The 12,886-nt window shown below is 39.6% G+C and overlaps 1 protein-coding gene across 1 annotated transcript in view; it reads right to left on the bottom strand.

Annotated features, from left to right (window-relative positions):
• The window catches only part of LOC104502283 (dihydropyrimidine dehydrogenase [NADP(+)]-like), a 63,839-nt gene extending 53,222 nt beyond the window's left edge, over positions 1 to 10,617 (bottom strand). Inside the window, exons 1-2 of the mRNA XM_010146238.1 lie at positions 10,444 to 10,617; positions 2,329 to 2,544 (exon numbers count right to left, since the gene is read on the bottom strand). Of these exons, the coding sequence (XP_010144540.1) occupies positions 2,329 to 2,544; positions 10,444 to 10,617 (390 nt within the window). The remainder of the gene's footprint in view (positions 1 to 2,328; positions 2,545 to 10,443) is intronic.
• Between the last annotated feature and the right edge of the window lie 2,269 nt (positions 10,618 to 12,886).

Genomic DNA, 12,886 nt, shown 5'->3' with positions numbered 1-12,886 from the left:
AACGCTGCACAAGACTAATGTCTACATAATCAGAAGCAAAGCTTAAAAAAAAATGTTACCACATTATGCCAGCCTATATTATTCTAAACTTTCTATCCACTCCTTGCGCTAGCATTAAGTCAACAAGAGCAGTTTTTGTGTGGTACTCATTCACATAAGAACTGGTGGACTTCACTGAGCTTTTCTTCCCATTTGGAAAAAAACTATTTTTGTAGCGTTGATTACCATGCTAATATTATAAATAAAAGAAATTTTGTTTCTGCAGCTCCTTGCAGCCAAGCACCTCAAATCATGTCACAAATACTAAGGTTTATCACCTGTGGGAAGTGCACTACTGGGAAGAATACAACAGTAGAAAAACTGGGTAGTACTTCGGAGGGACACAGTCCTATTGCACGCAGCAAAACATGATTTAAACTTATGCACCAGAGATTCAAATTTAGGCACCAAGATTCAAATCTTTTAGGCTCCAGAGAAAGACTACCGCTTCCTACTGAACTTCAGAAGAGAGCTTAGGTAGAAATAATGATCTCTGGACTAGAATTCATCCAAAGCACTTTCCTGAACTACTTTTCTTTAAAATAAATACTACTTGTAGTATTTTGCAACAAATAATAAAACAAATAATAAGTAAAATAAATAATAAACAAATAATTAAAAAAACCCCTGCATTTTCTAATCACTTAAGCTACTTGCTTTTAGCAATCCTTTCACTTGAAAGATCTTCATGTGAGTCACATCTGCAGAGCATGGCATCCAGCGGAACACTTTGCAGTCGCCATTTGAGACATGACTCACGGTCTGCTGCTTAGTGGAGCACCAATATCACTTCCTACAACATGCATGTCTTTCCTCCTGAACTCCCACCAAGCTGGAACTCAGCCAGTGTCTGTTTAGCTCTTGAGATACACAATAATCAACATGCAGTCTGGCAGGACTGTGAGTACACCAGCAATAAAACTGATAAATAAAACTCAGTACTTTCTATGAGCTGCCTTTAGCCTAGGCACTGAAAAATTAGCTGATGGTATGGTACATACATTAAATCAGTTGTAAACTTACTCGAATGAATTTATGTCCTGAAAAGTATTTAAATAAGAAACCCTGTGAAGTAGATTGGAATCTCCATTGCAATCCAGAGAAACACCTACTTTTTCAGGGATACCTCAGGTGCAAGTGACAGCAGAAGCCATATTTTACAGTATGCTTTAATAATACAGAACTTTGGGTTTTGACCCTCCTCATACTAGAGGGCCACCCCCTATAGTTAACTCACTTATGGTACTCACCCGTGCAGAGGTGCTGAAGTAACAAATCCACCTTTTGTCTTCTGCTAAGGCCTCCATCCATCAGCGCACTTTTACATCCCGTTCTGAACCAAACGGGTAAAAGCCCCTTGTTTCCAAATTCATCTCAAGAGCTCCCTGCAGCCCACACTAGCGTTTGTCACTGGTGGACATCACATTACCACTATTAACACAGGTACTCAGGCCTATGTCTGAGGATTTACCATTGACTCTCCTCCTCTCTCCACAAGTCGAACTATAGCCACATCCCAACTCAAATCCAGTTTCTTTTCTCTAATACATTTATCAAAACTGTTGTGCAGTTATCAAAGCTGCTTGCTCAGCCTCATTTTGCCATTCTGAATGTAGCGACAGGAATGCAATTCTCAGGTCAAACAAGGAATTACACACTGTAAATCTACCCAAAATGCTTCATTTTAGGCGCCACGCTGAGCCATAGCCTTCAAGACTTAATTCTAACTCCTTCCTCTTCCACTATATGTTACTGAAGGGTCATGTCGCTGTACTAGAAACCTTCAGCGCAACTACTTGCTTTATGCCACCTCCATCTTTTTCTTCCACTACCCACCCAGCCTCCCGCTTAAACCCACGTTATCGCACTGCAATTGCTACTCAATTTCAATGGCTTATCTTGGCAGTCCTTGACAGAAGCCACCTTTCACGACTTGTCTGATAAAGCTGTTACTCATTCCCTTTGCATTCTGATCCCTCATGAAAAAACATTTTAACTGAGATATTTAAAAAAAAAAAAAGAAAAAAGAAAAGGACTATTACCCTTACTAGTTGGCTAATATTAAAAGGTTGAGAAATGACAAGGAAGAATGTAACATCTAACAAAACCAGAAATTGTGTCACCTTTACACTGCCCTGTGAGAACCTCCCACATGAGTGGACCTACACAAAGTACCCTGCTATTTTTATGCTTGCTAGATTTAATTGCGCCATTCCCAAATTACTCAATTTTTTCAAATATACAAAGAAATGGTTACATGTTAAATATACCTTTAAAATATTTCCTTACCTTATCCAGGGAGAATGTTTTAGTGACAGCAAAGCCCCACCCAGCTTCAAAAGCTCTTCGAATCATTGAAGAACTAGTAGTAGGGGTTGCACTGGCAAGGCCAAAAGGATTTGGAAACATCAGTCCGGCCACTTCTACACTGATGTCTACTAAATCGATAGGAGTATAGAAGAGTGGTATTTCTGGAACAGTAGAAACTGCAACACCATGTAAGGACTGTAAAAAACAAACAAAAATCACAGCAATTTTTGCAGATTCATTTTTATATAATTTATTATTAACCCCAATAAGGGAATAATTCATATATAATAATCCAAATTAAAGTATTCTGTTGTGTGTTCAGACTTGCAAATCAGCAAAACATGTAAACACTCGCATACGTAACATCATGTGTCCCAACAGCATTCATGCTGAAATACTATCCATGCTGGTAGGAACTGAATAACAACCATACTTCGACAGTTAGGTTACATCCCATACTGCTGTCCTGGTTTGTTCAGCCATTCTGAACAGCCAGGTCTGCAGCCAGCAGCAGTGAGATTGGAAAAAATAAAACCCAAAACAGGGTATGCACAGACAGACTCGTTCCAGTTTTCTTCCCAGGTGCCGATGTACAAAAAGCGTAGTGACTTGTGAGAAATGAGGGAAGGTACCATGTGCAGGATCACTCAGCCCGAACAAAATGTATTTTGAACTCCTGCACCTTTTCTCCCCCCTTTTGAAGTTTTATTGCAACGGGATACGTGCCAATATATGCAAAACTATTACTGCTTTAACATTGAATTGTATTAATACAAATTCTTTAAGGGTGACAAAAATTAAGACTCTGATTTAGGATCAAAGAACATCATCCATACTATGGCTGTGACACCGCATTCACTTTTGTTTTCATTTTAAAGACAGCCTTTTCTTTGAAGAGTCGGTGAAAAGATTCCAGTGCATGGGGGCTGCTCCAAAAGTCATGCCTCCTATTTCCTTACATGGTCCATGACATCAGAGGGGGATGTTGGAGGTCTGGCAGTCGAGGTTGAACCTTCCTGCCAATCCTGCGTTCAACGGTGTTGCCGTGTGACAGACGGCAGCAGAGGGGCAGCCTGACAGAACGGTGTCTGACGTGGGGGTGCGTATGAAGCAAAGGCGTGTCACCGAACTCCTCCATGCGGAAAAAGTTGCACCCACTGACATTCATCAACGGTTGCTGAATGTTTATGGAGACCAAACAGTGGTCGCCAGCACGGCGAGGCAGTGTGGGGCGAGTTTCAGCAGTGGCAACAGTAACGTGAAAGACCAGCCATGTTCTGGACAGCTGTTCCATGTTCACCTCCGCTGGTGCAGAGCAGTGGGTGCAGTGACGGTGGGTCACCGCCGCTGGTGCAGATGTTGACCAGCGCGGCGTGCAGGCTTTTGTTCATCGCCGGGGAAAATGCACAGCCAGTGGCGGTGACTGTGTCAAAGCAGCGTTCTGTAGCGGAGAATTTGCTCTATCAAATAGTGTCGTTGGGCTCTTCGGGTCGGTTGTAGTTTATTTCGTGGAAATAAATAGGAAGCATTACTTTCAGAGCAACCTACATAAACGTTGCATGTAATATTGGAAAAATTGTTGAAAGCAAATCTTTCCTATGCATGGATACTGAACAGCATCCAAATCAGGCTGCGGTGGGTAGAATTAAAATCTTTGCTCACTCAGATGGTTGACTCAGTAAAATCAGGAAGAAATAAAGCAGGAATTTTTAACACAGAGATGCCCCAAAAGTCTGTGTTTCTAGTGAGTTCCAGCATAAGATCAGAGCAGTTTCTTGCATCCTTATTTCTTTGGGAGGACAAAAAAAAACCCAAAAAACAAAAAACCATCGCTATTGGAGGTGCGGGCAAGATTTTCTGTAACAGAGGAAAAACCTCATCCACTTACAAACCGATGCCTTTTCAGTTGCTGGTTTTGTAAGGGTTTGGGTTTTTTAAATAACTTTTTTACCTCATTTTTATCTGTGAAAACTAATGAGAGTGGATGGGATTACGGGGGTTTTTTTTTGTTTGTCTTAATGCCTTTTATTGCCTAGGCTGGTTAAAAACTAGACAGTTCGCATGTCTGTTTTGTTTTGGCGCTGCTTGGATTCACGTCTCAGATTCTGACCCCAGGTCTTCGATTCCTTGGACAGAGGATACATTTAGGGGCTAATTTTTCTGATGCTTAAAAGCACTGAAAGCAGTGGAATTGTCCTAGCCTCAATAACGTGATTTCTGAAGGTGTCCCTGAACGCAGAGGTACTGAGAAAAGCTCATTTTTAAAGATCCCTAACACCTCGGACAAAACCCCTTTCGGTATTCACAACCTCTCCCAGCTAGCAGCCAATGCAGCCACACTTCAACACCAGGCATCCCCCATTCCCTCTCTCCCGAGTTCTCACTGCTTCCTCCGTGTCATAATCCACATACTCCATATCTCACAAGCTTTTGTTAACTGACAAATCAAATCAAAAGAAAAAAAAAAGAAAACAGAAGTATTGTCTTTTGATTATTTGGGGTTTGATTTAATCTTTTAAACTTTTATTTTAGTCTTCCTTAACTGGAATTTCAACTGCAAAATGTTACTTGCAATGCCAAACCAGAAATTTCTGAATCACATGGTTGAAATTAAAGCATTTGTAAAATGTTAGCACTTCTTGTCTCCTACATATTTGTAGGGGAAATCTGCTGAAATCTACACTGATATACTGAACTCTTACGCTGATCTCTGATTTTGATTCTGTGAGAACGACAGCAAAGACAGACTTATAGAAAGACTACTGGTCAATTCTAGTCTATGTGCACATGTGCGTAATAAACCTTATTTTTCCATCTTAATGTTAATTCGTTTGCTGTCCAGAATTATTCAAATGTTCTCTGTAAAGATATTTCAGTCTCTGGATTGCTCACTAACTATTAACTGATTGTAGAACTAGAAATATCGATTGCTATGGACAGACAGAGTACTGTTCTTTCCCAAGCAGGACAATTTAATCTCTGAAGGTTGTTCTCACCTAAAATGAGTATTGCTTGAAAGTGATTCTTATCTAAAGACCTCAAATGAGCTTTCTGTATAAAAGAGAAAATAAAGTCTATACAAGACAAAAAAATAAAATTCACCAAGCAGCGAAAGACTCGAATGAGGTGATCGAACACCCATGCAGAACCAGGCCTTGCCTCCTGCATGCCACCGGGCAAACTGGTCATAATCCCATTTCCAAACCATATGCAAAGGGGCCTATTCTTCCTGCCAAACTTCCCTTATAAAGAGCAAAACCACAAACGATTCCATCCAGACACACTCAAGCAGCGAAAGATGTGCCTAATAGTTGGTTAATGATGAGGTGACCCAGGTGGAGGTGGCAGGGGAAGGGTTTAAAACTGTTTCAGTGGAATAAACCAAGTATTTAGAACCACACAGGGGCAGGATGCAGCTGAAGGTTTGGTAGCCAGTGGCTATACAACCTTGCAAATTTATCTCCCTCCTTCCTATCACTTCCTTTTTTTGCTCTATTTATTTCTTGCTGGTTTTTCCTGTCAGCACAATGCTTGTAAAAGAAATAAATTTACCAAGCCCTGACGTGTTGTTTTCTACAAAGCAAAACTTTTCGTAAACTAAAATGTTTTATAGCATCCTGAAAATAAAATCATCTTTATAATGAAGGATTTCCCTGACAAACAAATAGGAAAAGAAAGCCTTCAGGCAAGGGTTTATTTATAATAACTCTTTCCTTGATTTTTAAAAATAGAGGACAAACAGTGTGGCCCATTCTTCCTCTAATTTGATGCCAACCAGCTGAGTTAACAATATTGCAGGAACTTATTGTTCCAGTCACGGCAGTTTTTTGGATACTGGAACAGAGTGATGAAAAATCCCCAGCACGCTGCACGCAGTGGCCCTAGCTTAGTCTAACCAGGATATGCCTAGAGGCAAAAGCAGCACAGTCTGTAGTGTAGGGCTGAGCCAGGAACTCAGCTTTAGACCTGATACAATTTGTGACATTCATTTTCTTTAGATGGGGAAAATTCTCAACTACAGCAATGCAGTCTAACTCCATTTTGGGGCCTTTAACAAAGATAGACTGTGAAAGTGAGTAGTTGTATTACTGTTATTTTTCACAGAGAGCCTTCTCTACAAATCCTACTGCCTGGGAGAGTTTTACTGAATACTTTAATCTCACTTCTGCTTTCTCTGTTTTAAAGTCTGATCTCAAACCACATCTTTAGTCCCTTGCATGTGCTTCCTCCATCCTCCAATTTGCTATTATTTAGCTTTGTTAAATACATTTAAACTTTGTTAAATACGTTTCTGTTACTTCAAACCATCTCCGAATGGTTGTGGTTGGAAGGGATGCCTGGGGACCATCTAGTCCAACACCCCTGCCCAAAGCAGGGTCAACTAGAGCACGTTGCTCAGGGCTCTGTCCAGCTGGGCAGAGATCTAAGCTCCCTCCTGTCTTCCTGTTTCTGGAACAGACATATTGCTTACTCAGTGGTAAACAACTAAAATACCTGCACTTGCACTTAGTCCACCTTTTTTGCAAATGCTGCTTTTCTCCTCGTCTGCATGCCAATGCTTCACATGTTGTTCTAGCTAAACAAAGGGACATTCAATTTTTCCTTTGCTTATACTGAAAAGAAGCAGACAACATCACTTAGGGCTTCAAAGACAAGCTTCTTGGGAACCATCCACCTCTGATATTCATTATGAAATAATGTACAGTCATGCATGATGGAGGAATGTATGAGAACGGTCAACCTTCATAAAAGAATCAAAGACCACACTCTTCAGATACAAAGCCCATATATTTTTTGACAGCATAGATAAACAAAAAATAGCTAATATACAATACTGATTCAAAATAACGCATTGATGTGCTCAAAATTCATACTGAATAGAATCTTAGTGAAGTGCAATTTATACCAGATGGGATCTAGCCCTCTCTTCTTTATATGTGTACCATGTACATGTCAGTATAGGAAAAATATAAAGGAAATTGTCCTCACTAGGGAGATTACAGTAAAGAAAAAAACCCCCAGATTTAAAGAACAGAAAACTTATTGTGAACCAGAGAAGAAAAGTCAGTTTTTAAGAGGGGTTTTAGTGAGAAGAAGATGGCAGCCTGACTGCCACATGCGGGGGGAAAAAGCACCACAGGTAAGTGTATGAATACAACCGGAGTGAAGTGTTAAGGCTGGCACAGTAGTCCAGGAAGAAAATACAATGTGAGAGCTGTCTTTGCTCTCAAGGCAGACATAGAAAATTAGAAGTTAGTCCTGCAAAAATTGTGAATTACTGTGACTCTAAGTATTATATTATTATATCCCATTCACTGATCAAAAATAAATGAACGGTAACTGAGGCACAGAAGAGAACAGCGGACTGTAGCACTTCTGCTCAACATCATAAAGTCACTCTCGGATAGAGCTGAGGGCCATTACAATCCCCAACCTAAATAAATTACCAAGATTATTTTACAGAAATTTTTATGTCATTCATGGAAAACCAGAAAAGGTTGAATTCCGCAAAAATGTGAACAGTAGATACTTGCATGAATTGGGCTGATTCTGTTTGGATCTCTACTGACTGGCAAAGAACGGTTCTAAAGAGACTGACTAGATTTTCTAACAGGTTTTACTACAACTATCCTCAGGCTTTGTCTGGTCATGTTTATAGAAATTAACCCGGCTACTGCAGGCAACAATTTCTGAGATTAACTTCATATAATGGGAGGAATATATTAAGAGGCAGGAGATATTTAAGCAACTAATGATGGAAAGTTTCCAGCATAAGAGCAGCCAAGAAGCTTCTGCAAATAACTCCCAGTTTTGAACATAAGGCGTTTCTGTTGGAGAGTCCTTCAGTCTGCATCTCACGCTTCACTTGATCACGTGCCAGAGTTTGCAGTGAATAGACTTTTCAGGGCACATATCAGGTCCATCTGCTTGCTTAGCCTTTTGCCTGGAGTAGGTTGGGATACAAGCAGCGTGCCGTTCAAACAGGGCACCCTGGAAGTAGTCAGGTGGTGGTTTTGAGGTTCAGTCCTTGACATAGCCTTGGGCTGGTTGAGAAATCCTATAGAGTAGCTTTATTTTGCTAAAGGCTGACTGCATTATTCCTAGATCCTGGTGCTGAGATCGTTAGTGATTTTGAAAATGGTTACCTAGTCTCGTAACTAAAATGCAAACGGCTAGATGGTATCAATGCATTTATTTAAAATGTAATGTGTACTTGATCTAGACACTCAGATCACAGGGAAGGTTTCTTGCCTTAGAATCTCACAGTAGAGAGGGAATAAGGTAGTATATAAGGATGTTTTTTCATTTGATACTGGAAGTTTCCAGAACACGGGGCTGTGAATAGAACATGTGCGCACAAAGGCATGCATGTGAGCACATACCTACTCCTATAAACATCAGGGAAATACAACTCTTCTCTAAACAACTTTTTTAAAAACCAAATTCTCCTCCAGTCACTAAAACTTCTACCAGGTCCAAACGCTGGTGAAGTAAATTGCCAAATTACAGCACTCCGCACCACAGCAACCAGATTTTACAGGAGCCTCACATCCAAATAAATGCCCCTGGGCAACCCATTCATCTAACAGCTGGAAAGGTGACACTTGACATTTGGAAACTTCCCTGTGAAGATTGCTGTAAGGCTTTTCCATTAGCTTCCTGGTGAGACTGTAAGGTTGAATAAGCTGCCTTGAAGCCTGCAAAGGGTAACGGAAATGCTCTAATATCACAAGCCTGCTTGATTTAAAATTCCAATTCTCAAGCCATGACTATTCAGATTTTTTCCAAAGTATTAAATACATTTGGGGGTGGGGGGGGCGGGGAGGGAGAAGGAAGAAGAAAAGCAGCAAGCTTTGAGGAGGAAACAACACGATGAAGGAAAGGTTTTAAGTGATGTGTGTATTTCTACAGGTTAAAGAGGAAGAACAAAAAAAGGAGGAGATACCCCTTTCCTCCCCTATTCACAGTTACCCAAATTCACTGCGCACTAAGAAATTAAGCAAGAAGGTCAGGGTTTAAAGATGTTTCACACTCAGCATTTTCATAGGGTCTAAGAAGGCAGCACACAAACAGTGCTTTAGAACAAGTGAGAAAAAATATGCACAGATACTAACAACAAGCTTTCAGTTGAAGTATTTTTAGGAAGTGAAATCAGACCCCAACAGCATGAAATTGCACAAACACGCAATCAGAGAGGCTTTGAGCAGATGGATGTGGGAGAAAGACATCGAGCTGTTACAGTCCCAACTTCAGTTGTTCAAATCTCTTTTTGAGGGAGAATGAATCATGTATCATGTTTCTAAAAAGTTCCTTGTACTATGAACACATTCTTTATCAGCTGGTTCTTCACACACAGGCTGTCTGTCCTGTCTCTGAAGGTTCCTCTGTAGCTCCTCTAGGCTTTGTGCTCGCTCTTTTACTAGAAAATTTAGGGCGGAGGTGCTCAGTCAGCAACATGCAAGGAGCACCAAAAGGGAACATGCAGTTACCTGGTTCTTAAAGTCTCACTTCTCAGATGAACTCTCCTTTGCATTATTTGTATTTTTATTACACTTTGCAGTGCTCATTTTTGGTTGAGCTCTTGTGCCCAGTTTATCTACACTGGAATCAAAGTTTGCTCTGATGAGACTGATCATCTCTAATGAGTGCTCTCTAAACTGTTAGTACACTAAAAGTGTCTTCCCCAGGTAACAATATTGGCAGTACTTAATTCTTACTTTATGTGCTGTTGGGAGATTTTACTTCTTAATACCGATGGTCTCACTTCTTTTCCCCAGTAACTAATTAGGACTCCTACTTGCACTGTGTATTGTGCAGGGAAGCTCGCTACCCTTGGGTAGAATTCAGAGCTGAGGCCAGGGCGTTGCTTGGACTTTAGTGTTAAGATAGTGTAAGAAAGCAGGATTCAACTACCTAAACTCAAGTATGTAACACAAGTTGAATGACTCCGTAATGTTCAAATCACCACATAATCTACGTATTAGTTTCCCAAACTTGTATATTCAATCTAATCACAATGAAATTATTTTTAAAAGCATCTAAAAGCAGATAGAAACGGGAAAGAGAAAAATACTTAAAAAAAAAAAAAATCACCTGTATGTATCTGTGCATGTACCAGGAAGCTTGTTTTCCATCATTTACTGATTCCACTGTAGTGTTAGCAAGACCACCAATGTCACCCCCTGCAAAAACCCAGGGCTCACTTGTTTGCATAGTTTCCGGATCTACTTCAGGAAGACCCCATCTGTTAAATTTGATAGGTGCCATGGCCTCTTTGACTGTAATTAAAGTGAATGACAAATGTTAATAGAAGAAAGAAAAAAATTGCTAAAAACTGTCAAACTGGTAACAATTAGAAAAGGAGTTTCCTGGTTCTTTCATTTAGTACAAATTTCTGCTCGCAGGAGAAATGAAAAGTCCTTTTATATACATAAACATTTTTGTTGAGCTAGTGACGGCATGTAATTAGTAACAGGACTCAGACAGAAAACCAGCCTATTTTACACGGAACGGCAGTTTGCTAGAATCGGAAAAGGAAGCAGTTCCTGTGTGCCTGCAAAGCCAGACTTGCGTACAAAATACATGTACACAAGCATCACAAGACGTGACTGGCTCAAGAAATAATTGGTGATAAGGTTCTTCTGGTCACCTCCTGAGAACCCACTGCGTATCCCAGAAGCTGGGATTCACAAAGTCATTCTCACTGGCATTACTCATCTCGCAGGGAGGAAGTCCAGCACTTCTGAAAACCCTATTAATGAACAATATTAGCAAGGGAAAAATCTCTCCCTTTCCCTCCACGTTTGTACTGCACGTACCACATCAACATGCTTTTCTCCTGAATAACCTACCAGATACACTCTCTTGTACAACTTAATACACAGCATATAAATTTTCACATTAGAACCAAAAAAGAATATTTCTGATAAAATTTCTAAAAATCCAGTTAGATCTCCCAAATTTATTTCCCATGTTTATTAACCCTCACAACAGAAATAATACTCTACTACTTTTTGACAGGTCATTATTAAACCTCAGTGAAAATTTTGAGATGGAACATTTTCCCAACAGAAAACGTTACGTTATCAGATCTTTGGCTTTGACAAAGTGTCTTGGTTTTAAAGAAATTTAAATCTGAAAAAGATGTATTTCAATACAGTCAAAACCATCCTGACTTTATAGTTAAACTCTGAACATCCTGACATTAAGGCTCACTTTGAAACTTGTTATGTATATTAAGAATAAAAACAACACAATCAAAACGAAACGCTTACATGAAGACATTTTGTATCTTTTTCATAGCAGTTTCTGATTTTTTGTAGAGCATACATTAAGATATCTCAATTTTTTTCATGTTAGTAAACAGCATACACAGGCATTCTACATATGAACAATTATCCTCAAAAACAACGCAGATGTGAAAATAAAACAATTTATTTTTCATAGTGCGTGGCATTCCACAAAAGGTATTAAATACATATAAAAGCTCAGAAAAAAATATTGCTCTATTAACATGATTTTTACTATGCATTTTACAATTATTTTATTACAATCGCAAAGACACTTCAAAGTAGCTTCATTAAGAGAATCACGTTTTCCATAAATATTTTTAGCAAATATTGATGGCATGTATCAAAACGAGGAGGTTTTATACAGCTTTGTCTACAGGAAATGAAGATTCCTCAATAAAATGCAGCTGTAAAATCGCAACGTCCCTCAGGGACATACCACTAGCAGATGCAGATTGCCAAGGTCAATTAAACTGATGTAGTTGTGCTGTCATATATGTAAAAGAGAAACCTGCCAGTTTAAGACAAGAATATTCCTCCAATACAAAGTCACAGTTTTGCCCCAGCGCGCGCGTCTGAGTATACAGCAAGCTCCAAATGCATCTTTCTGGCCCATCATTGTGATGGAATTTTCTTCCCAGGCGCTGTATCACCCTTCACCCGCTAATCACATTTTAGCAGTGTATTTCAAAGTGGGAGCTGTGTATAATCAGGGGCAAAATAATAAAATAGGAAGCAACGCACAACATTGTCACCTACTTGTCCCCACTCATGCTCTCCTCCTCACCCTTGGCATACTCAAACACACACACATCCAGAGAACTCAAATCCTAAGCGCTTTTTTTTTTGCAACTAGTTCAGAAGCCAGAGTCACAGAAGACAGTTTTAAACTGAAGGACTGTAGCAAGTTTCCATACCAGGAATATTTAATCTACCGTCAAAACCTATTGCTTGCACAACCCCTCCCACCTCCCGTATAGCTGTGGCTTAACTTGGCAAAAATAATATTCATGCAGTAACAGAATCCATAACATTTGAAATGGCTTCCCTTAAAAATATTGAAATTACTGAAAGATCACACCAATAGCAGCGTTCAGACTGAGATATTTTTCTGCCTGCAAAAATGAGGGGTTTGGCTACCTTGGGTTTTGTTTTGTTTCTTATTTCATAAAATGGAAAGTGCTGATAATGGCTGGTAGCAGTTTTATTAAGAATATTCCAGTAATATTTATTATATATATAATATA

Source organism: Buceros rhinoceros, unplaced genomic scaffold, assembly GCF_000710305.1.
Source record: "Buceros rhinoceros silvestris isolate BGI_N320 unplaced genomic scaffold, ASM71030v1 scaffold19692, whole genome shotgun sequence".
NCBI classification, from domain to species: domain Eukaryota; kingdom Metazoa; phylum Chordata; class Aves; order Bucerotiformes; family Bucerotidae; genus Buceros; species Buceros rhinoceros.
This window is presented reverse-complemented; position numbering and strand designations above follow the sequence as displayed.